Source organism: Lactuca virosa, chromosome 6, assembly GCF_052849685.1.
Source record: "Lactuca virosa cultivar CGN04683 chromosome 6, Lactuca_virosa_CGN04683_v6, whole genome shotgun sequence".
Lineage (NCBI taxonomy): Eukaryota > Viridiplantae > Streptophyta > Magnoliopsida > Asterales > Asteraceae > Lactuca > Lactuca virosa.
Genome location: NC_136431.1, coordinates 13,964,586 through 13,989,868, shown reverse-complemented (window position 1 = coordinate 13,989,868; position 25,283 = coordinate 13,964,586). Strand labels below are relative to the sequence as shown.

The 25,283-nt window shown below is 36.6% G+C and overlaps 2 protein-coding genes across 4 annotated transcripts; one reads left to right on the top strand and one right to left on the bottom strand.

The window, feature by feature from the left end:
* The first annotated feature begins 1,687 nt into the window (after positions 1-1,687).
* EMB1586 (P-loop containing nucleoside triphosphate hydrolases superfamily protein) lies at positions 1,688-4,122 on the top strand. Its single transcript, XM_079055841.1, has 2 exons — positions 1,688-1,962; positions 2,298-4,122. The coding sequence occupies exon 2, from the start codon at positions 2,356-2,358 to the stop codon at positions 4,039-4,041; it is 1,686 nt and encodes a 561-aa protein (XP_078911967.1). The 5' UTR covers positions 1,688-1,962; positions 2,298-2,355; the 3' UTR covers positions 4,042-4,122.
* Positions 4,123-7,479: 3,357 nt separating this feature from the next.
* LOC145121129 (butanoate--CoA ligase AAE1-like) lies at positions 7,480-9,853 on the bottom strand. 3 transcript variants are annotated; one of them, XM_079056914.1, is made up of 4 exons: positions 9,811-9,853; positions 9,685-9,737; positions 9,161-9,511; positions 7,480-9,076 (listed from the first exon to the last, which is right to left on the bottom strand). In XM_079056914.1, exons 2-4 carry the CDS (start codon positions 9,733-9,735, stop codon positions 7,640-7,642), a joined length of 1,839 nt encoding a protein of 612 aa, XP_078913040.1. In that variant the 5' UTR covers positions 9,736-9,737; positions 9,811-9,853; the 3' UTR covers positions 7,480-7,639. The 3 variants fall into 3 exon arrangements, with proteins under 3 accessions (XP_078913040.1, XP_078913039.1, XP_078913038.1); XM_079056913.1 differs by having other exon boundaries at positions 9,685-9,746; positions 9,811-9,849; XM_079056912.1 differs by lacking the exon at positions 9,811-9,853 and having other exon boundaries at positions 9,685-9,804.
* Between the last annotated feature and the right edge of the window lie 15,430 nt (positions 9,854-25,283).

The window sequence follows — 25,283 nt, the reverse complement described above, 5'->3', positions numbered from 1 at the left end:
CAAGGAGAAACTAAGAAAAGTTGTGATGAGCATTTTCCTAATGATTTTAGAAACCAAAAGGAAAAGACTCGAAATCACGAAAAAGATGTTGAAAAATCCGAATTGAAAGACAAAATTTCCAAAAGAAAAGCTCGGAACAAAGCTTATTGGAAGAAAAGAATGGATTTTCAAAAAGAAAAGAAATTGAAACAAAAATCACCACTAGTTCCTGAAAAGAAGTTTTCACAAAAATCTAAAATTCATACTTCAAAGGAAACTCCAAAAGTTTTTCACAAAGAAGTCAACACAAAGGTTGTGAATAAATCTCAAAATGGTTTTTCACAAAAATCAAATGTTTTTCAAAATAAAACTGAAAATGTTTTTTAATAAAACTTCATTCAGAGGTTACTGTTCACGTTTAGCGCTTCGATACACTTCGTTTTCGACATTCACTCTGACACGTTCAATGATTCTCGCCAAATAGCGAATGGGAAGGGAAGTCTTGAGTAATGAAATAGGGAATTGGAAGCGCCAGACTTTAAAAAACAAACAATCTTCTTCTTTCAGACTGTAGACGTTTGATCTACCTCTTCTACTGTAGATGTTTGCAGATGTGGTAAGCAAACTATATACATTTGTCCTTAGACAAAACAAACAACACCTGAGTGGTTGCCTTCGACCTCGGGTCAACTCACGACGCGGTAAACAGACCACCACGACATGTTGTTGCATCGGATTAAAGGTTGTTGCATTTCATTCTCATCATAAGCAACCCAAACACCCATGTAGAGGAGCTTCTATGATTTGAAGGATCAAGGAGGGCCAAGTGGCGGTTAAGGGTGCTAATGGATTGGATTAGACATCAAAAGCTTATGAGGTAATCATCTCCTTCATCTTTAATCTTTTAAGGATTTAATGGTAGTTATGAAATTGAGTTAGATATAGATGTTTATCCTTAAGAAACTTGTTAATTGATGTTATTGGTAGTGTTTAGAAGCTTTTAACAAGCTTTATGTGTGATTTAAATAGTGAAATCACTATGTATGAAGTTAGGGTTTGAAACCCTAAAATAGCAATTATGTTAATTGATACATTAGATTTTGGGTTTTATATGCCAGAGACTCATCCTAGAAGGTGACAAGGAATTAAATGGATCAAGACCCACTCAAAGGTAAGAGGAGTTTAGTAGGATATATAACATGTTATATTGACATAATTTGAATAAAATAGTTTATTTCAAAATGTATTGGTGTATAAAAAAATAAAAGTGACCGGTTTTACACATGGGATATAGTTCGTCGTTGATTACTTACACATGGGATATAGTTCGTCATTGATCGTAATAAAAAATTGCTACTTTAAAGTAAGAAGGATAACAGTTAATCGGAAAATCTCCGATGAAATCCTAATATTGTAGGCGAGTTTATGATTTAATCCTAACATTTATTTATTGAACAGAAAAATCTCGATCATTTAATTTTATACGATAATCTATCATTTTCTGTTGAAAACAAATCATGATTATTTTATTAATTTGAGCAAAATATAAAATAATTGAGACTTTTTTGTTAAAAAAAAAAGAATAGTTGAGACTAAACCGTAAATTAACTCAAAATATTGAGATTTAAGAAATTTCTCAAAGTTAAAAGCATATAAAGTATAAAGAGCTGAATTTGTGTGAGACCTTAAACTTGAGGGTTCCCAATTGAAATAACTACAAATATCAAATATCCCTTCTGATGATAGAACGGTGTTTAGCTTCCCTTCCACTGTGACAGTGTCACTCTTCTGTCTCGCCGCCGGTTGTATCTTGTAATTGTATGCCCGCCTTTTTTAATCTTCCGTTTGGCTGTTTTCTCAAACAACACCGTATTGTCAATCTCCCGAATACACCTACACTTATACTAATTTCTAGGTTTTGATCAGTGAAGGACTTATCTTAGTTGCAGAGACTGCTTTGCTCGACCTCTTAGTATTCGTAAGGTAAGTAATTTACGGTTTTTATTAAAGTTTTTTCGATTCTTTCGACCAATTTTGAAATAGGGTTTGGGTTTTGATTTGTAAAGGCATTGGTCTGATGTTAAATCGTTTTTTAATCGCTAAGTGTTCGATGTTCGTTCGTTACTTTTGGCGATATTATGATAGAATTTGGGAATATCATGTTTGATAGGAGAAAATGATTCTTCAGTCAACCAATTAAGTAGCAGCAACATGAAACAACGATTAACTAAAAAGAAAGAAGCCCTAATTACCAATCTTTTCATCTGCTGTATAAGTCTCTTACGCTTGTGAGGTTTCTTACTGTGCTTCATTTCTAGGTTTTGCTACCATGAATGGATATTGAACTCAATAATTCAGAGAAGCATTAGGAAAGCAATGGCAGCTATAGTAGCGACCCGGTTTCTTTTTCTTGTCGGAGATACTCTAACCCTAAAAAAGCTCCCAAAGTTTTCTAGACCTGCTTCTTTTCACAAGAGTGCCTACGTATTGAGCGCTGCAAATGCTCCATTAACTCTAAAAAGCCTTGGATTCAAGAACGACACCGAAACAACAACAACAACAACAAAGTTCAAGAAAGATAACATCAGACAAACAGTTTCCACTCCAGAACTCATCCAAGGTCAACTCAAAGAAGTCAAAACAAATCGAGTCAAAGTCAAACCGAAAGCCGTAGCTACAGAGAACCCTCTTGTAATCGAATCAGCCCCGTTTTCTGCAAAATCATTCTCTGAACTCGGTCTTCCTCCATTGTTAATTGAAGCATTAAACAGAGAAGGTTTTGAAGTCCCAACCGATGTCCAGTCAGCATCCATCCCAACAATCTTAAACAACCATGATGTTGTAATTCAATCCTACACAGGTTCAGGAAAAACATTGGCCTATGTTCTTCCAATACTTTCAGAAGTGGGCCCACTTGGAAACAACCACAACAACAAAGAAGCTAAAAGGAAACCTGATATCGAAGCCGTGATTGTAGCGCCTTCAAGAGAACTCGGAATGCAAATCGTGAGAGAAATCGAGAAATTGTTAGGACCTGAAAATAAAAGATTTGTCCAACAACTTGTTGGAGGGGCAAATCGGTCACGACAGGAGGAATCTTTAAAAAAAAACAAACCCCTAATTGTAGTGGGAACACCCGGAAGAATCGCAGAAATCAGTGCTTCCGGAAAGCTCCATACCCATGGTTGTCGTTACCTAATCTTAGATGAAATCGATCAACTTTTATCTTTCAATTTCCGAGAAGATATGCATCGTATAATCGAACACGTCGGAAAGAAAGCCAATTCCGATTACGATTCCGATACTTCCAATTCCAATTCCGTCCCGGTCGACGCCGGAACCGGAATCAAGAAACGGGTCGAGAGACAAACGATCATGGTATCCGCAACTGTACCATTCGCGGTAATACGCGCCGCCAGGAGTTGGGGGCGGGATCCGATTCTTGCACAGGCCGATAAAGTCGGCCCGCTTGAATCGGTCTCCCGTCCACCCGGCCCGGTGAACCTGGCGGCGGGACCAGGTCCCGCTGCCAGCAATGCGGTTTCCGGTAGCCTTCCGCCGTCCTTGAAACACTACTACTGTGTTTCAAGGCTGCAACATAAAGTGGATACTTTGAGAAGATGTGTGCATGCTTTAGATGCAAAAACAGTTATAGTTTTTATGAATCATACTCGCCAATTAAAAGATGCGGTTTTTAAGTTACAGGCTCGTGGGTTGGTGGCTGAAGAGTTACATGGTGATTTGGGGAAGCTTACAAGATCGACAATCTTGAAGAAATTTAAGAAAGGGGAAATTAGGGTTTTGGTGACAAATGAGTTGTCTGCTAGAGGTTTGGATGTGGCGGATTGTGATCTTGTGGTCAATGTTGACTTGCCTACTGACTCGGTTCATTATGCACATCGAGCTGGGAGAACCGGTCGACTCGGTCGGAAGGGTTCGGTGGTTACTATTTGTGAGGAGTCGGAGGTTTTTGTGGTTAGGAAGCTTCAGAAGCAACTTGGGGTGACTATTCAGTCTTGTGAGTTTGCTGAGGGTAAACTTGTGATTGAGGAAGAAAAGTGAAGAACTTTGTGTTTATTGATAATTATGAAATGTTGGTAATATTGATTTTAGTTTTACTGATAGATGTTACTTGTTTTGATATGATATTATGCTTGATACGAGTTTTTGCCAACATTTCATTAAGTGCATGTCGCATTGCCTTTGAGTTGTTCTTTTTATGATTTAGTCCTCATTCTCTTTCATCAACATCCAAGCTACTCCGTAATTCATATCTTACAAATTTTCATCTGATTCTTCAATGGAACACACTAGATACTAGATAGTATATAGTTGAATTTCACTATCATAGACCTCAACAACTTCTCTTTGATAGTGTTAACATGTATCAATCGCCACAAGCTTTCATCTTCTTGGCCATGACAAATGTTCTTGCAACTTATCGATTCACCTTTAAGATCCTTGCATAGTGCCTACAATTGTACCCTTTTAACTTTAATTCGGCCTCTACTATCCGTGATTTCCTTGTTGTCATCGGTGTTGTAAATAGTATCAAGAACATGTCTATTAATTAAATGTTACAAAAAGTTCTTGAGCTTCATATCTTTAAGCCTTTGGTCATTGATCATCCATTGTTGTGCTTGAGACCTTGAGTTGGTATGGCTCCTTTATGTGTGTTGATTTGGTCTTCTAAGAGGCCCACGTATTCCTTTGATTTGATGAAGTTGTTTATTAATTTTAACGGGTAATCATTGTGCCCGTCAAATGTAGGAATGTTTGGTACTACAAATCCCTTTGTAGTACTCTCTATTAGGATCCTCTACTTTGTTAGCATGTTAGCAAATATTTATGTTGGGCTTAGCCTTTTTTATTGAGGTTTTATTTAGCCTTTTAGATAGGTTAACTATAGTTTCTTTCCTTGTTCATATTCTTATTCCCCCTTTCATTGTATTTACACCGGAAAATGATTCGTATACAATAATTTTTCTCCATACATAATAATTTATGCTTTATATGTTTGTACAATACAACATTTAAAACATAATTTGTTGTGTATAGAAAAAAATTATTATGTACGAATCAACTCCCAAACGGTAACCCCATATATATATATATATATATATATATATATATATATATATTCCAGTTTATAACCATTACAATGAGAAATATCATAATTGTTCAAATGATTTAAAGCACCCATAAAGGTTATGAACTCACCTAAATGAGAATGCCAAAGATAAAATTATGAACTTGTAAGGGTCAATGGATCCCACAAATCAAACATCACGACGTAGAAATCGTGAACACTCATATCATTTTGTTCATTTTGTTACAGGGCTTGAATATTTGTTGTTTCCAACTGGTATTATTTGGAAAAATTTAATTGAGTGTATAGTCTATTCAAATAATCTTAAACTTCTGTAATCGTATCATACTTAACCAATTGGGTCCCAATAGATTAAACTTTAGGTTTGTTAATCCATGTGATCATCTTAGAATTATCAATTTCCTATGAATCAAACAACGTTGCATAATTGGCGGCTTTCCCATCTATATGTCTACTTAGGGTATGAGTAACATAACCCTATAGATTTCATATATAAAAAGTTCTTCATGACATAAATCCAATAAGCATAATAGTTATTACCATCAAATTGGATACTAATAGACTCAAAGGAATTATCTATCCAAACCATATTGTCAATAACAAAAACAAATAGACAATCCAATACCACCAACAAATACGAATGATAATACAATTCCAAATGAAAACAAAAATATACCCAACAAATACGAGATGAGAATTAAACATAAATCACCAAAAAAATATTTGGTCTAGCAGGAGTGACTTTCTCAATTGAGAGGTCATGAGTTCAAGTATCTTTGGAGACATAAGTGATAATTTAGGACTAGATTAGTTTGCCGTTAAAAAAAATAAACATAAATCAATGAACAATAGCATGAACTTTTTGATGCAAACCTGGCTCTCATTATAAAGCCTTCTACAATCATCATATCAAAACACATAGATCGGATTGTGCTCTAATACCATGACGATTGAGAGCCAAATACCTCAAGTAGCTATTGGTACATTTGTTATTAATGAAAAGTGTAAGAGAAACAAGATTATAAATAAGGAAAGAAACTAGGGTAAACCTATTAAAGACAAAATAAAAGCTCAATACAAAAGACCCGTTTGATAGAATCTGTCCGGGAAAGTGCTGACTGGGAAAGTGCTGTATGAGAAAGTTTTCTGACTGATAAAGAAACCATGTTGTTTGATTGTACATCTGATTGACTGTGCTGAATGATGAAAAATAACAATATTATCTTGCTGTTCTATACTGTGATGGATGAAGTTGCTGAATAATTATAAAAACATACAAATTGTCATACAAAATCAAAATTACACAATAATCATTTAAAATCCAAATAAAATGTCGATTAAGTTGTTTTTAGTTTTTTTTCAAGTTAATGTTACGTTGTTATTCTTTCTAGCAATTTTAATTTTTTATAACTCAACATGTGATTCTTGACTCGGTTTATGTTCGATAGTGGTGGGATGGATGAATTTTTTCAAAATATATTAGGATGATGGTAGTGTTGTCCAAAAAAAAACAGAGCTAATCCAATAAAAATGAATTAAAAAAATTAACTAAAAGAAATTAATAATCCAATAAAGTAATATTTATTAATATATAAATATTATATATTTATAAATAATATTTTTTAATATATAATAATCCAATAAAAAAAGTAATCCATTAAAAAGAAATAAAAAAAAGAATTATTTAAAAGAAGTTAATAATCCAATAAAATAATATTAATTAATACATAAATATAATATATTAAAAATAATATTTATTAATATATAATAATTCAATAAAAAAGAAATTAAAAAAAATATTTAAAATAAATTAATAATGCAAGAATGAAAGATGCATAGTTCGGGACACAATTGTCTTTCCAGCCTATTCAACCAGAAATATATGGTTTTGGAGCTTTCTAGGAAAGACATATTTTATCGGGAAAGACCCATATTTTTGTGCATATCAAACAGTCTTTCCGGTTCATTCAGCCAGAAAGATCTGTTTAGACCTGAAAAGATGTCTATCAAACGGGACCTAAGCCTAACATAATATACAGGTGTGGTCTAAGAGTTTGAGTTTGAGGGGAATGTGGGATGTTAGCATATATTGTATGTTAGCCTTTTTATATTGGACTTTTATTTAGTTTTCTAGATATGTTAAGTTGTTAACCATGACGTCTTTTTTATTTATAGTAATGTTTCCCCATTCATTGTATTTACTCTTTTCTTTAATGACAAACTCTAGCTGTCTTTGCTTGTTTGGCTCTGGATCTTCATGCTAATCTCTCTAAATTTTCTCTAGCTTCACAGTTCACACCAAGTGTTTCGCACCTTTTACAAACCCATGTTTGTACACTATTGAGTATTTGATCGGGTTTTTGTACTAGCTAGGCCCGCATACAAGTTGTAAACAAAATACATAATCAATACTTTATTTAAATACAAATAGACTTGGCTCTTAAATAAAGCATATTACAAAAACAGAGCTTTTTGAATCAACGTCTTCCTAGCAAGTATTATAACACTTACTATTACCATTACTTATAATTCCACTTACATTGTAATTTGTTAAAACAAACTCCCCAAACGTTTTGCCTTCTCCCTCAACACAAACTTCTGCACCTTTCCAGTCGAATTTCTTGGCAAATCATCAAAAACAACACTTCGAGGTGCCATATAATGTGGCATTCGATCTCTACAATACTCAATAATTTCATCACCATCAACATCAACACCCTCCTTCAACTTCACAAATGCACATGGAGTTTCACCCCAATGATCATCAGGCCGTGCAACAACCGCCACCTCCAAAACTCCCGGATGGCTGTAAATTACCGTTTCGACCTCGATGGTGCATATATTTTCACCACCCGATATTATAACATCTTTAGACCTATCCTTCACTTCTATATATCCATCTGAATGTTTGACTGCAAGATCACCACTTCTAAACCAACCTCCTTTAAAAGCCTCTTTTGTTGCTTTTAAATCTTTAAAGTATCCACTCATGACTATATTCCCTCTAAACATAACCTCCCCTAACGATTTCCCATCACATTTTACACTCTCCATTGTTACAGGATCTTTTACATCGACTTCCTCCATCACAAAAGCTTTCACTCCTTGTCGTGCTTTAAGCTTCAGTTGTTCTTCAAGATTCAACTTTTCCCACTCGGGTTTCCATAAACATGAAGTTCCTGGACCATACGTTTCAGTGAGACCGTAAATATGAGATACACGAAACCCTAGCCCCTCTATCTTGGAAATGATTGTCGGTGGTGGAGATGCGCCGCCTGTCAGAATCTTGACTTTATGTGGAAGTGGTTTTCTGTCAGTCGCCGGAGAATTCACAAGCATGTTTAATACAGTTGGAGCTCCGTCCATGTGTGTGACGTTGTGAAGCACTATATTGTTGAATATATCTTTAGGGTCACAACGTCGGAGGCAAATGTTGGTGCCGCCGACCACCGCTACCCCCCACGAGAAGCACCACCCGTTGCAGTGAAACATAGGCAACGTCCAAAGGTAAACAGGCCTCTCTTGCATATCTCGCAAGAACACCGACGCAAGGGAGCCAAGATAAGCCCCTCGGTGGCTAAAAACTACTCCTTTCGGCTGTGAAGTTGTCCCGGAGGTGTAGTTTAAACTGATGGGATCAAATTCGTCATTTGGTCGGATTATAGAGAATTCAGTCACTCCACTCTCCACAAGGCTCTCGTATTCGTATTTTCCGGTATTAGTCAACGGTGATCGGGAGTCGGGTTCGGATATTACGACAACGAGAGGGGGTTTTGAGTGTGTGTTCTTGAGAAGATTGACAGCTTCTTCTGCTATATCCAATAATTGGGTGTCGACGAAGAGGATCTTGGCTTCCGAGTGTTGTAGCAGAGTTGAAATCATATTTGGATCTTGACGTGTGTTGAGATTGCAAATGATGGCTCCAGCCATGGGAACTGCGAAATGAAGCTCTATCATTGCCGGAACATTTGGCGCTAGTGTCGCTACCTGCATTAATCCGTAATTTTAGCTTCAGTAAATGATTTCTAGCTTCTGTTACTTATAATCAACGTGCAGAAAAGAAAAACTTACAACGTCGCCACGAGAAACACCTAAATGTTTAAGAACAGATGCAAGCTTGACGCATCTATGGTGCGTTTCTTTCCATGTGTAGCTGATGCACCCATAAACGATGGAAGTCCGGTCTCTGTAAACATCGGCTGCTCGCTCCAAGAAGCTAATGGGTGATAAAGGAACGTAATTTGCTGAGCAACGGACCACGCCCTCCGGCGATCGCCATGAATATGATTTTCCATGTAATTCGTCCCCAGATTCCGACGAGCTCTCGCATCGGACCTTGCAAGAACGGTTTGCGGTGGTGGTGGAAACTGGGCGGAGCCTGGTGTTTGACTTCTTCACGATTGTAGACGTGCAAAAGGAGTACTGTTTGCGGTTGCCAATTTATTAGCCAGTTTCTATACAACGAAATTATGTAATAATGAAGACAAAGTTTTTATATCTCGTATAATCATGACGACAAATTTTAATCGAAAAGGCGAAGCTAGGACACACATACATTTCAAATATAGAAGTGGCTTAATTTGAATACAAGATACCTTGTTTTGATAAGAAAAAAAGCCCTTGTCGTCTAAGGCTCTGAGATTCATCCCTGCAGGATCTGATTAATCATCATACTATTAAATCAGATGCAACAATATATGCAAAAGAAACTTAGATCTTACCTTATAATGTACGCTTATTATTAACTATCAAACTTTATACAACACATATTTAATAGTCTAGAAGAACTATATATATATATATATGGAAAAGTTCAATAGAGAACCATAATTATTGGTTCTTCAAGGAACCAAATCTTTTTTTCAATTTCCAGAACTTATTCTTTATCCAAAAAAAAATCTAAAAATATCTAAATTCATATATTAACATTGTGAATGTAAAAAATATTTTTCGGATTCACATTGTGAATTTTCAAAGATTCACATTGTGAATTTGACGTAAAAAAAAAAAAAATCGAATTTGATATCATTGGAAAAATGATAAAAAGTTATGAATTTTTGTATTTTTAGTTGTTTTTTTTTGATAAAAAATAAGTTTTAAAAGTTGAAAAAAAATTGGTTCCTTGGTTTCTGGTTAATTATGGTTCTCTATTGAACCTCACCCTCTATATATATATATATATATATATATATATATATATATATATATATATATATATATATATATAAAGTGTGTGCCGACTGCCGAACAATATAATGCAATACTTTTGTATAAAAATATTTTTCTCAGATTTTAAAAGTGGAAATGCAATATTTTTCTCTGATTTTATGTGCAAATGAAAAGGTGTTATGTCTCTGTGACCACCCTATCAAACAAATGGACTCCTACCCTCTCTAATAAAAGGTTTTATGCCTATAGTAGCCACCTATGAAACAAATAGACTCTGGTAAAAGGTTTTAATATGGGTAAAATTGCATTTATCAGGTTCTCATATTATTATTATTATTATTATTATTATTATTATTTTGGCACATGTGAATTTCTTGACTGAATCGGCAGAAGGAATATCAACCCTTAGACCGGCTGACATTTTGATTTTTGGATGGGTCGGAGGGAAACACGCATGTGTGGACCTTACAGGGGTATCCCCTCTCGCCGGCTTGAGGATTGGGGGTTTCACGGCGGGACATGCTACTTTAAAAGCTGCTACAAGCAAAGTCACCAAACATGAGAAATCGTGTATGGAAAATCAACACGTGTTCTTACCATTTGCATTTGATACATTTGGTTTTCTCGCGCCGGATACGGTAAAACTTCTTAATAGAGTACAACGGATCATGCATATCAATGTTATATCCCTAGATCTATGGATGTAATCTTTAAAATAATTAATTTACCATACAAAAAGGCTTAGCGGTGCAGCTTGTTGCCCGTTTGCCATCTCACTCATTGTACGATGATAATTAAATGAAATCAAAAAGTTATGTTCATTTTAGCTATCTTTTGTTTCAATTTAGTTATTATGTTTACAATTTGATGCAATACTCATGTATAACCGTTTATCCGGTTAACTCCCGATAACCATATATATCTTCCAGCCAAGTCTATGAATCCCTCGCCAAATCGGCATCCTTCACTTTTACTCTTTCCCAAAACACCCATTGTGGAATGGTCCGCCAGGATTTTATGATAAAGGAGGTTTAATCGGAATAAAATATTAAAATATTTTTAATATTCAAATAACATAATAGAGTCTATAAGATTCAAAAAGAAATTAATAAAGAAATAAATGTTTTTCACAATTTTCATTGTTGAGAATGCTTTTTCAGATTGTGCGTATGTATTGCGAACATCTTGCCTAATATTATCACTATCGGGATGTAATGTGGGTCATTAACATATTTTTTCGTTGAAAAAAATCGATTGTTTTTTTCTTATTCATGATTTACCCTAAAGTTATAAAAACCAAAATTACCAATTATAATAATATCATTAATTTAAATTACAAATTACAAAAATTAACAAAACAAAAAGAACTAAATATGTAATAAGGATTAAAAAGTACGTGTTATTGAAATTAGAGATAAAATTTCAAATTTGGAGACCATAGCACTAATTTGTAGATCGTAGCTTTGTTATTGAAATTAGAGATAAAATTTCAAATTTGGAGAGCATAATACTAATTTGTAGATCGTAGCTTTGTAGCAACGAACCAAATTTCTTAACTGTTTGCGGTCGATGAGTATTGTGGATATTATTTAACTAAAAATATCTATTTTAAATTAATTGGAGAAAGGGTTTTTCGTAATCATCCAATTTAAATATGTAGGCTAATTAAATAGATAGATGTGGCTAGTGGACTTTACATATGTATTTGATGTGGGTTTAATGTAATACAGATGGTATTGGGGGTGGGGAAGCACCAGCAAGCCCCTCCATTGCCTCTGCCACTAGAACGAATATTACATTCAAGACCTGAGTTATTAGGGTTTGTTAATTACTTACGATAGATTCAAGACTCAATCGAACATGGTAATGGAAAAAGCAACACCGTCAGATAAAAATCCTATGGAGGAAGCAACACTGTCAGATGAAATGTCTATGGATGAAAGATACGTGTCTTTTCACTTTGACACAAACAATTGCTTCATGATATGTTTGTATTGATTTACTTCATTTATGATTCAATTGTCATTGTGTTAACCCTTATATGCGGGTAGGATTTTGATTATGTAGAAGTGAGTGGGAAGAACATTGAGTGGCGAAGAGTACAAAACATTTGTGGTTGATTAGAAATTAGCTAAAATTGTTGCTATTGAACAACTAAGTTCTCGGCATTTGAAGGTTCCCATGATACTTTTCTTTATGATTTCTAATGATGTAACGTCATGTTGGAATTGTAATTTTAAATTATAAACCATGGTTGCTTATATACGTATTTGCTTCTTAGCACAATGTTCACATATATTTATGTTTAAACCTTAAATGAAAATAAATTTTTTGGATGTATTTTATGATAGTGTTGGATACTACAAAAGGTGTTGTAAACTTATAATTGGCAAAGTTTTGGACCAAACATTTAATTTACTATTAATAATATTAATAATATTATATGGTTCTAATTAACCTAATATTACAATATAGAAAAATAGGGTCATGTTTTTACTTATTTGGTCTCTCAACTGGTTTGTTCATAGTAGAATAAAGCTTGCAATTTGCAATTTTTCTTCTTTTACCTTTTAGGTAACAAATAGACCACTTTTGTCAAAGTAAAAAGGTAAACTCATAAACATTGTCTGACCTCTGTAACACCTGGTTTTCCGGGATATTCTTGAATTTTAAGTTGGATTTTCTTTTAGGATTAGGGATTTTCTATGGGCAACGACACGACTGACCTAAAAGGCGTGGCTTAACCAGCTCATAGCGTGAACTTAAATGATGTTCGTGTCACGAAGGGCCTATTTAAGTGCACATTTCTCTAGGATTTCGTCATTTGTCGGTCTTCACCTCCACAGAACATTCTCTTGTCCAAACTCTAGCCTATCTTCTCTATTTTTGGTGTTCTTGATGGTTTTGGGAGAAACTTGAAGAAGAAGAAGTAAGTGATTTTTGTGCATAAGATGTTAGAATTTGGGTCTTGAGAATATCAATATACTTGGATAATTTCAAGGATCGTGATTGCAATCATTTTCTAAAATATGTGATTTCGACCCTATAGCTAGGGCTATCACGAAATCAGATTTTGGATAATCCAAGAATGACAATTTTGAAGTCAAACCACTTCTAAATCTGAAACACAGAAAGTAGATTGTTATTTTGTGTTTGATGAGATAGAGAGAATCTGATGATCAAATTTCGAGTGTAGATAATGTAACCCTTTTTCTGGAACATGCAATATGTTCTTGTACCAGAGGGAAAGGTAGTTAATGGTGGTTACATGCAGTTTTGGCGCCAAAGTGATGGTTAGAAATATGGTTACTTAGACATAACCAAACACGACATAACCGACAGGGGCTCTGCTCCTTGGACCCCGCTAGGAGTGCTGTCCCTATACCCCGTCAGGGGCACAACCCCTTGGAACCATACACCCAGGGGCGTTACCCCCGAACCCCCATATTCTCGAGTTTACATTTATCACTCCGAGTGTGCACCCCACACTTCCTGTATCGGTGAGTAAATGGAGCTCAACCTATCTCGATATTAATAATAACTACACTAAAATATGTTGATAACATTAAATTCACCAACATTCCTCCCCCATTTTAGTCTAATGCTTAATTAACTAAAAGCAAACACAAAACCAAACTCATGCACAAATGAAAATATCTTGAATACTGAATTTTCACATTAGTATAATATCCATGTCAAATACTCGAGAATCAAGGTGTCATAAGGATTGAACCCTTCAACGCATTTGAGTAACTAAAGATACTATACACATAAGTTAAACACAATATCTAATGTTTCATACTTTACACTATTACATCCATGTGTCTTATCCATTAATGAGTGCATAAAAGTGTAGCCCAATCTTTCTGAAGCGGCAACACTTCACACTCACATAGGTAGTCCTTCTATATCATGCACCTGTTAATACACTTTTTCAAACGAACTATTAAGAACTTAATCAACCTACTTTAACTCTAAAAGTTATAAGCACATACCTTGAGATGTAATAACATAAATGTGCTCCAATCTCCATAAGAAAGCTTTCCATATTGAATTTAATTTCTAACATTTTTTTTGTACGACTGAATGAATTAAAAAGACTAGCAAAGAGCTAGCAAACAAGAACAAAGTAGTTCATGAGAGGATTAAGCATCCACTCATTCCAATTTTTCCTAGCTTTCTGATTCCTATTACAATACCAATTATAAGAAAAAGAAACAATAGAATTAAAAACATAAACTTTTTCTTGTACTTCTTGTTGTTGCCAAAAACAAGATTGTTCTGATATGTCCATAAGACCCAAATGAGAGTGGCACAAATCGATTCCATGATCACCCTTTGGAACCGAGAGGCCGGAATACCATCAATCCATATAAAAAAATTTGTCACTTCACGAAAAGTAGGAATTGACTTATCCACCCACTTAGCAACTTTAAGCTAAAGTAGACGTGCAATGTTACACTCGAAAAACAGATGATTCCTCTCCTCTTGTTCCACTTCACAACATGGACAAAGCAATGACTCAAGATTAACCCCTATTCTGTCCAAATTACATCTCGTAGGAAGCCTATCCAAAAGCATTCTCCAAACAAAAATGTTAATTTTAATAGGAAGAAAGGTATTCCACCTAGTGACCAGACCAACTGAAGGGAGATTCAAGTTATCCAATCTAATTCTAGCCTCCTTAAGCACAAACGTGTCGCTTGCACCAATTGAACACCGCCAAGTATCACATCTATTACACAAATGAATCGACTCCAATAGGACATTTAATTGATCTAAATGATCAACAAGCACCCCACCATTAATATTTCAAATCCAATGAAAAGTCCAAGCTGATTCGTCCCAATAATCACTAATAAACGCATCCTTATTATATGCAATAGCATACAGGCGAGGAAACCGAGCTCTAAGGATAATATCTCTGCACCAAACGTCCGACCAAAAATTAGTATTAGCGCCATTTCCCACTTGTTTACACATCGCATCAAAGGGAATAAGACATTTGTAATGTAAATCCCACACGATCTTCACAATGCCCAACCAAACTCCCGATTTGGATTTGTGAGATCTGGACAAAGAAAACCTACCATCATCACCATAACAACTTTTAATCACTTGGACCCAAAGGTGATTATGGTCATTTAAAAAACGCCACCTCCACTTGTACATCAGAGCATGATTAAACACTTCCAAACTCCCAATAAACAACCCCCCACACTCTTTATCGTTCAACATCACATCCCATTTAACCCATTAAATAATCCTGTTTTGATCCTCCGCACCCTAAAAAAATCTCAATCTAATTTCTAACATTTTATTAGAAGGGAATTAGGTATCTCACCCACGAAGATATCAAGTGGGACTCAAACCCATCCCTATAAAAAGCCTTCTCGCCAAGTATCTATCTAACCCCTTCGTCAAGTGATCAACTAAATTTTGTTGAGATTGAACAAACTCTACAAAAATGATACGATGAGTAATGAGCTTACATGCCATAATGTACCATCCCTATAACAGACTTTCTCACAAAGTCACCAGAGCTGTGGATCAATGATGTAACAACCCGTTATTTCAAGTCCATTTAAGATAAACTTGTTCAAATAAAAGTCTAAGCTACAACCGCGTACAAGTGAATTAACATTATAACAATAATACAATAAGAACTTTAGATACCAAGAATACATACTTATATACATTTTGAAAACATACTTATATAAGTTATAAACACTTATATATTGAAAACTATGCATATAACTTAATACACAAGTCAAATAAATAAAAACATTTGATTTAATAATAGAAATAACTTTGTTATATTGTGTTTTAGAAAATTGGAATCTAAAACACTTAGACCGAAATCATCTTTGTTTTGGTGATTCTATGCGAGGACCGAAAACTACTCCACCGAAAACCTTCGCAAGCCAAACATTCCTCGGACCGAAAACGGGTTCTCGGCCGCAAACATCCTTCGGACCGCAAACATCCCTCGGACCACAAACATCCCTCGGACCGCAATCTCTTTCTCGACCGAAATCTTTTCCTTTTGGGTCACTTTATGGCCGAAAACTCCTTTAAAATCTGGATATTTAACCTCAACCGCCTTACCTTTTTCCTTCCTATATAAGATATGAATTTGGGATCATTCTCATTTCTACTTCCAGTCAACATTCACACCATATTTTTGCTCTCAAGATACAAACCTATTTTTCTCTCAAAGTTTAAGATCAAACACTCCCTGAAACTCTTTTTCTTCAAACTAGATCCTTAAGAAATCATTGTAAGTCCTTATAAACTAGTGCTATTACAATCATATTTATGTTAGATTATAATATTTACACCTTATTATGTGTTTACAATAATTAGGATACGATTAACTTCCCGTTTTCTAGCCCGAAGTCACTGTTACTATATTATTAACTAACCGCGACCACATACAAGGTGAGTTCATACCCCTACGTTTTCATGATTTTTCACAGTTTTGGGTGGGGTGGGGTGGGGTGGGGGGGGGGGGGAATACAAGTGTAATACAAGAAAATTTGTGTTAATATCTAAATGTTTTCAATATTTTATTAACCGTTTCCGTTATTAAAAATATATATTTATATATGTGTAAATTATATAATTAAGATTCAACAGGCTTAGAATTGATAATTTGGCTCCATTTCCTGTTCCTTGTTTGGTTGTGGGCTTGGGGTAGAATTATTTATTCGACTGTCTATTTAATCATAATTATATAACTATTATATTTATATAAGTATAAAGCCATTTAAAACTTGTTAAACAAAAATATTATTTTTGCAATCCATTTTAGTACAATTTGAACATAAATGTTGAATTTCACAGAACAACCGTATCACAGATTTTACAATTTGAACTTGCCGAATTATTAACAATACAAATGTTTTCATTTCAGTGAAAAACAAACATCTAAACTATAATAGGTATAGTTTATGGAACTTACATATTGCTTTTTCGAAGTTTAGATTACAATACGGAAAACAAACATATAAACTATAATAGGTATAGTTTATGGATCATATGCACTACTTTACATGTTCAGAATACATTACAGAAAACAAACATATAAACTATAATAAATATAGTTTATGAGGTATACTTACAGTTTATCCATTACAAAGTAACTTTTCATTATTTTACACGTAACCGTCAATATAGTATTTGTGAGACACACTTCACGTACTTATCTAAGTACCAACCAAGTCCTGAAATTATAACCAGAGTCTCCTGGAGGGAGAGCGTGACACTTGTGTATAGATCTATACGGGACTAACAATCCCGCACCTTAACTGTTCGCTACAATTAGGCCGGCATGCCTGGGGTGACAAATGTCGTACCGATTTCGAGCCTGAAGAACGTCGTGTTCAGGCCATCTTAGGTCATCAAGCATGGTTATAATAACTCACAATTTGGTATTAAACAATACGATTAGTGTAAGAATAAGTAAACATCTTCACATAGTTTTATTAAATAATAAAACTATAATACAATATTTTCCAAGTACAAATGGTAAATCCAGACATTTACAATTACACAGTTTTCACACAAGTACAAATACAAAATACTATTCCAGTACAGAGAAAACATATTTTTCATGGTTTTATGTGAATTTAAAACTACATTATACTATTTCAGAGTACAATAACGTTTACACGTTTTGAGTACAACACATTACAACATAAAATATAGGATTTTCTGGGAAAACATACATACATTTCAAAGAAACAAATGACATATTTCAATTACAAACATGCTTATGAACTCACCAACTTAATTATTGACACTCTTTTCAAAACTACTTGTATTCTCAGGAAATCAGTAAACAAGTATCCACAGGTTTTGAGAAGATGGAGCTTCACAGACTCATGTCTTTTAACTTTTGCTATACATTTTGGTGTCAAGTATACATTGATTTGAACACGAATGTAAAACTATACTTTATCAATGTAATGGTTGTTGTACTTTGATTACTATTATGCAATTGTTGTGATACTGTACATGACATCCTCCACCCCCGAACGTTTCCGCCGTTCCGGTTTTGGGCTGTGACAGATTGGTATCAGAGCATTGTTTATAGTGAACTAAGTATATTAAACCATAAAAGATATACAACTATAAATACAATGGGGCTGAAGCGCTCTGACTAAAAGTATACTTTTAAAATCTAAGTATTTTATAAGAAGCATACTAACATGTATACATACAAGAAACAGTATCACAGTGAGAACTACATAAAAGTATTTAGATGTTGGACACTACAGTTAAACCTGGACAGTTATGTAATCATATCTGGGATAAATATAGCCTGTTCAACTATATTTATTTGAGATACGACCAACATGTGTTTATGAGTGATCGTGGTGTTGCAACAAGTCTAAAACTTACCAAATCTATATACCAGAAGAACTCTAGAACCAAACATAAAGTTAAAATACTATAAGAGTATTTTATGTCACTATAACACTAGAACAACAATATCGATAAGGTCTTTCTTACTAGAATCAATCATGTGAAAACAAATGACTCATACTGGGAGATCTATAACTACAAAGTGTATACAAGAGTTATGTATAATTAAGATTGTATAGACTTAGAATTGGTGATTTAGCTTTACTTCTTGTTCCGTGTTTGGTTGTGGACTTAGAGTAGAATCATTTATTCGAAGGTCTATTTGGTTTTAGGTATATATAATTCGTATGCACTATGTGACTATAGGGGGATCCAGTATGAGTTATACAATACAAATTCCTTAGAAGTGTTACTACAAATTCCATAAACTGAAATTGCGATTGTTTACTTATATTAGTAAACTTCTATTGTAAATCGCAGAACACTATGAAAGCCAGGATATGATACGTTTAGAACTAAGATGTGACAACCCGAAACTTTTATCTTGTACACTTAGCCAATTCAATCAATGTTAAACTTGTTCTGTTGACTTCTTGTACTGTTTAAGGGTTCATTTAAGCGTTCTAAGCTTGAGTATAGCCAAGTTGAGGTTAGGAAAGAGTCAGCAAGCCGTAGGGTGACAAAACCGGGCCATACACACCCTTAGGGGGAGTGTACGACCGTACACATGGGTGTGCGGCCGCACACTCACCTCTTGGCCGCACACTCCCTTCTAGGCAGCACACCCACCATTATATAAAGGGTAGACCCCCTTTCCTTTCATTCCTTTAACACCTTGGCAGCACACAACTCCATTTCTCTCGAGCTTCTTCAACCACAAACCCTCCAAAGCTTCAAGAACGTGAGTAATTCATCCTCTAACTTGATATCCATGAAATACCACTCTATCTAAGCCTTAAGTGTGCAATATTCGTCATGTTCTTCATGTTTGGAAGTGAGTGCGGCCGCACACCCCCATAAGGTGGCCGCACACTCTTAAAATACCCTCCAAAGTGAGAGTTTGACTTCCATATTCGAGTTGGACATGACCCTAGCTTTGCTACACCTTAGAATTGGCATTTTGGACATCATCATGTAGGGTGTACGACCTCACACACCTGTGTACGGCCACACACACCCTTTTGCGGTAGCACACTCCTTGTGTGCGGCAGCACACTCCTGTGTGCGACCACACACACATCCTAGGGCCGCAAAACCACTTCTAGGACCCTTAACTTGCACTACAATTGAGTATAGACCTAGAACACTTCATAGATGCAAGTATGGACCTTGAAAACACCACAAAGGCACCTATCATCATGATTGTACGGCCGCACACCCCTTGCGCCGCACACCCATGGCCGCACACACACTCACGGTGGCCATACACTCCCCTCATGCAATTCTTTAAGGTCCTAACACTTAGTGCAAGTAGTTCCAAGTCTCTAGAGTGGTTCTTCATCACGTCTAGTGGTGAAATACCTTCATTTGACTATTTTATGTGTCATTATGTGTTAATTAGGATCAAATCGTGTTCAAGGCCTCACTTGAACATCCAGCCTTCTGTATCGATCCTTCAATCAAACTACTTACCCGAGGTGAGTTCATACCCCTACATTTTCCGTGTTTTTAATGTTTTCAGGGGGGGGGGGGATACAAGCGAAAATCAAAGTATTTTATTAAGTTTTAAACTTATTAATACAGTCCAACGATTTCCACGTTTAATAACATATTCGAATATTTTATCTCTTTTGTAATATGTTGAGCATAAGGGAAGCTTTTATTTTGGAAATCTAACTTCATAGCTTTCAGAAAGGTTTTCACAAAACATTTTCCATATCATTTATAATAAACTATAATGGGTATAGTTTTGGATAACCCTCAAGAGTATAAAGTACAATTATTTAAGAATAATCATTGTTTTATACCGTTTCTAGCTTATACACTAGATTATACATAATTGTGAGGCTCTACTTCATTATTGTACCCTTAGGTGTACAGGGATAAATCCTTTTAGTATAACCAGAGTCTCCTTGAGGGAGAGCGTGAGATTTGTTAATAGATCTATTCGGGACTGACAATCCCACACCTGAACTGCTAGCTACAGTTAGGCAGGCATGCCTGAGGTGAACAAATGTCATTTAGATTAACGCCTGAAGAACGTTGTAAAGGTCTCTCGGTCATATCAAGCACGGTTATACGACTCGCAAATAAGTATAAATTAACTTTGGTTTACGGACTCTACTCTTCATTTGTTTTATTTTGAGTAATAAAACTACTTTCATATATATATATATATATATATATATATATATATATATATATATATATATATATATATATATATATATATACTGATAGTAATCAGGGATTTCTAAACTTGCATCTCTACCTCTAGGACGGATAACCTGTTTTTAGGGAAAATATGGGATTTTCCCAGGATAACACTGGCATTTCTAAAACTGATGGTTTATTTTCTATTAATAGATACTCTTTCAAAACTGCTTTACATAAGAAAATATGAGATTTTCTTGCGGAACACTTCTAAAAAAGATCAAAGAACATTTTCCACCAAAACTAAATGCTTATGAACTCACCAGCTTTATGTTGATATTCTTTTAAACTGCTTGTATTCTCAGGGAATCAGTAGACAAGTACTTCTTGGATTTTTAAATAAGAGTCATGTCTTTATATTTTACATACGTTTTTGCTGTACTCAAACAAGTTTCAAACAGATGTAAACATTTTTCATATATGTATTCAGTGTAATGGTTATGTTGCTATGATTGCTATTATACAACGGTTGTGATGCTAAACATGACGTCCTCCACCCCGGAACGATTCCGCTATCTTGGTTTCGGGGTTTGACAGATTGGTATCAGAGCCCTTGTTTATAGCGAACTAAGTATACCGAACCTTACATGATATACAACTATAAACATTAAGGGGCCTAGGTGCTCTAAACTAAAAGTATACTTTCAAAAATATAAGTATTTTTATAACCAAGTATATAAGTATACCCGAGTACCAAAATCCGTGTCATAAGTGGAACAAACCAAAAGTATTTGGATGTTGGGACACTGCGGTTAAACCTGGGCAGTTATGTAATCATGTCTAGGGTCAATATAGCCTGATCAACTATATTCATTCGAGACATGACCAACATGTGCTTGGGAGTGACTGTGGTGTTACAGCAAGCCTAAAACTTACCAAGAACAAAAACATCCAACATAAAATACTATAGGAGTATTTTAACTAGAGCCAAATTCAGTATATAGATTCATTCCAAGTGTTGATACCACTTTCTTTCTTAAGCGATAACTTACTTGCATTAGTAACCTTTCTGTGCTTATCGCTTGGTAGATCACTTTTATTATCAGGATGAGATATATCTTGTTTCATATATCTTGAGGACTTACCATCCTCTTCTTCCTGGTTGTTTCTAGAACAAGATGCCTCCCCGACGAAGACCCATCAGAAGAAACGACGACACCCCACCACCACCACCCCCTCAGTTCGACCCCGTCATGTTCCAGGCAGCAGTTACAGCCGCCGTGACTACAGCAATGGCACAAGTGAACTCTGGTGGGACTGGAGGTGGAATCGACCCTCAAAGACAAGACGAAAGTCAGGGTCATCAAAAAGAGTGTTCCTACAAGGACTTCATGACCGCAAAACCCAAGTCTTTGGACGGAAATGGAGGTGTTATCGCTCTGACTCGATGGTTCGAGAAGATCGAATCCATCTTCGAAATTTGCGCCTGCTCCGAAGCAAACAAGGTGAAGTTTGCCGCCTGCACTTTCATCGACAGAGCTTTGACCTGGTGGAATTGTCAAGTCAAATACTTGACTCTGCCAACAGCTAATGCCATGGGTTGGGAAAGTATAAAGGAACTCATGCTTGCGGAATACTGCCCGAGGGGCGAGGTACAAAAGTTGGAGCACGAACTCTGGAACTTGAAGATGAAGGGTTCCGACATCGCTGCCTACACCGCTAGATTCTGTGATCTGGCTCTCCTCTGTCCGGGAATGGTCACCCCGGAAAGCAAGAAAATTGAGAGGTACATCTGGGGACTGACGCAACCAACCAAAGGAAATGTCTTGGCCGCTAGGCCGACTACATTTGATAGTGCCAAGTGTCTGGCGCAGACTCTGATCGATCATGGAGTCGATCTAGATGAGGCAGCAGCAGTCGCCGAGCCACAAAAGGAGAGTGGTGGGAAGACGAAGAAATTTTGGAACAAACGCAAGGGCCAAACTCCTCAGGAGCCCTCCAAGAAACAACAAACAGTGGCAGTCCACGCTGCTACTACTCCTACTGCTGCTCCAACTGCTGTTCCAACCACCCAAGCTCCTACCGGTGGTTATTCAGGGAAACTACCTCTGTGCAACAAGTGTACCTTTCATCATCACGGACCCTGCCGTGATTTAAATTGCAACAACTGTGGAAGGAAGGGACACACGACCCGATACTGCAGGGCACCAGTCCAATCAACTAACCCGACTCCTGGAGCGGGTGCCAGCCAAGCCTGTTATGGATGTGGGGAAGTTGGGCACTTCAAAAGGAACTGCCCCAAGGCGACAACGGGCGTCAATACATGAAGAGTGCTGGTGATGGGCCAGGAGGAAGCGGTCGCTGATCCTACCGTTCTTACGGGTACGTTCCTCCTTGACAACTCTTATGCATGCATTCTTTTTGATTCTGGCGCGGAAAGGAGTTTTGTTAGTCATGCATTCAAACACCTAATCAAATGTAAATCCCAACCTTTAACCGAAACATTCACCGTCGAGATGGCTAACGGAAAGAAAGAGAGCACTAACTATATGTTCATAGGTTGTACTCTTACCCTAGACGATCATTCCTTTCCCATCGATCTTATGCCAGTTTCCATAAAAAGCTTTGATGTCATAGTCGACATGGATTGGTTGAGCCCCAATCGTGCTTATATCCTTTGCTACGAGAAAGCTATCCGTCTCAATCTCCCCTCTGGTGAAGCCCTTACGGTTTACGGTGATAAACCCAGTTCGAACATTCGTATCATTTCATGCATCAAGGCTCATAAGTATTTGCGGAAGGAATGTCATGCACTCCTAGCTCATGTTGTTGATGAAACGCAAAAAGTTAAAGATCTCGAGAGCATTCCCGAAGTCTGCAACTTTCCCGATGTCTTCCCCGAAGACCTTCCAGGAATTCCTCCCGAGCGTCAAGTCGAGTTTCGTATCGACTTAATCCCCGAAGCTACTCCTGTAGCTAAATCCCCCTATCGTTTAGCGCCAGCAGAAATGCAAGAATTATCCAGCCATCTCAATGAGCTGATCAGCAAAGGATTCATAAGGCCGAGTTCCTCACCCTGGGGAGCCCCAATCTTATTCGTGAAAAAGAAAGATGGATCCTTCCAGATGTGCATCGATTACCGAGAACTGAACAAGCTAACCATCAAGAACCGTTATCCCTTACCCAGAATCGACGACCTCTTCGATCAACTTCAGGGAGCCAGTTACTTTTCGAAGATATATTTAAGATCAGGGTACCATCAGTTGCGGGTTCACGAGAATGATGTGCCCAAGACAGCATTCCGAACTCGCTATGGACACTACGAGTTTGTAGTAATGCCCTTTGGCCTAACCAACGCACCGACAGTATTCATGGATCTGATGAATCGTGTGTGCCGCCCTTTCCTAGACAAGTTCGTGATTGTGTTCATTGACGACATACTTGTCTATTCGCGGAGCGAAGATGATCATAAACAGCACTTGAGACTAGTGCTAGAAACACTAAGGGCGGAGAAGCTATATGCAAAATTCTCAAAGTGTGAGTTTTGGATCAGGAAGGTAATTTTCCTTGGTCACGTGGTTAGTGAGGAAGGCATACATGTAGACCCTTCCAAAATCAAAGCGATTGAGAATTGGTCAGCACCAAAGACACCCACAGAAATCCGCCAATTCTTGGGTCTCGCTGGCTATTACCGCAGGTTTATCCAAAACTTCTCCAAAATTGGTAAGCCCTTAACCACCCTGACACAGAAAGGTGTAACCTTTAGTTGGGGAGAGAAGCAAGACACTGCGTTTGAAACATTGAAGCAGACCCTATGCAGTGCACCTATCTTGTCCCTGCCCGAAGGGACGGAAGACTTCGTTGTCTACTGTGATGCATCCAACCAAGGCCTAGGCTGTGTGCTCATGCAGTGAGGAAAGGTTATCGCCTATGCCTCGAGGCAGTTGAAAACACACGAAGTCAATTACACAACTCACGATCTAGAGTTGGGAGCAGTGGTCTTTGCGTTAAAGATCTGGAGACATTATCTCTACGGAACCAAGTGCACTGTATTCACCGACCATAAGAGCTTGCAGCATATCTTTGATCAGAAGGAGTTAAACATGAGACAGCGGCGATGGGTAGAGCTACTCAGTGACTACGAGTGCGAAATACGCTACCATCCCGGCAAGGCCAATGTGGTAGCAGATGTCCTCAGCCGCAAGGAGTATTCTGGTCGTAGAGTGAAGGCATTGACTATGACCATCCATTCCCGGTTATCCACACAAATCCGAGAGGCTCAGCTGGAAGCCTTAAAACCAGAGAACATCTCGGATGAAGCCTTGCGGGGGATGGATAAGAA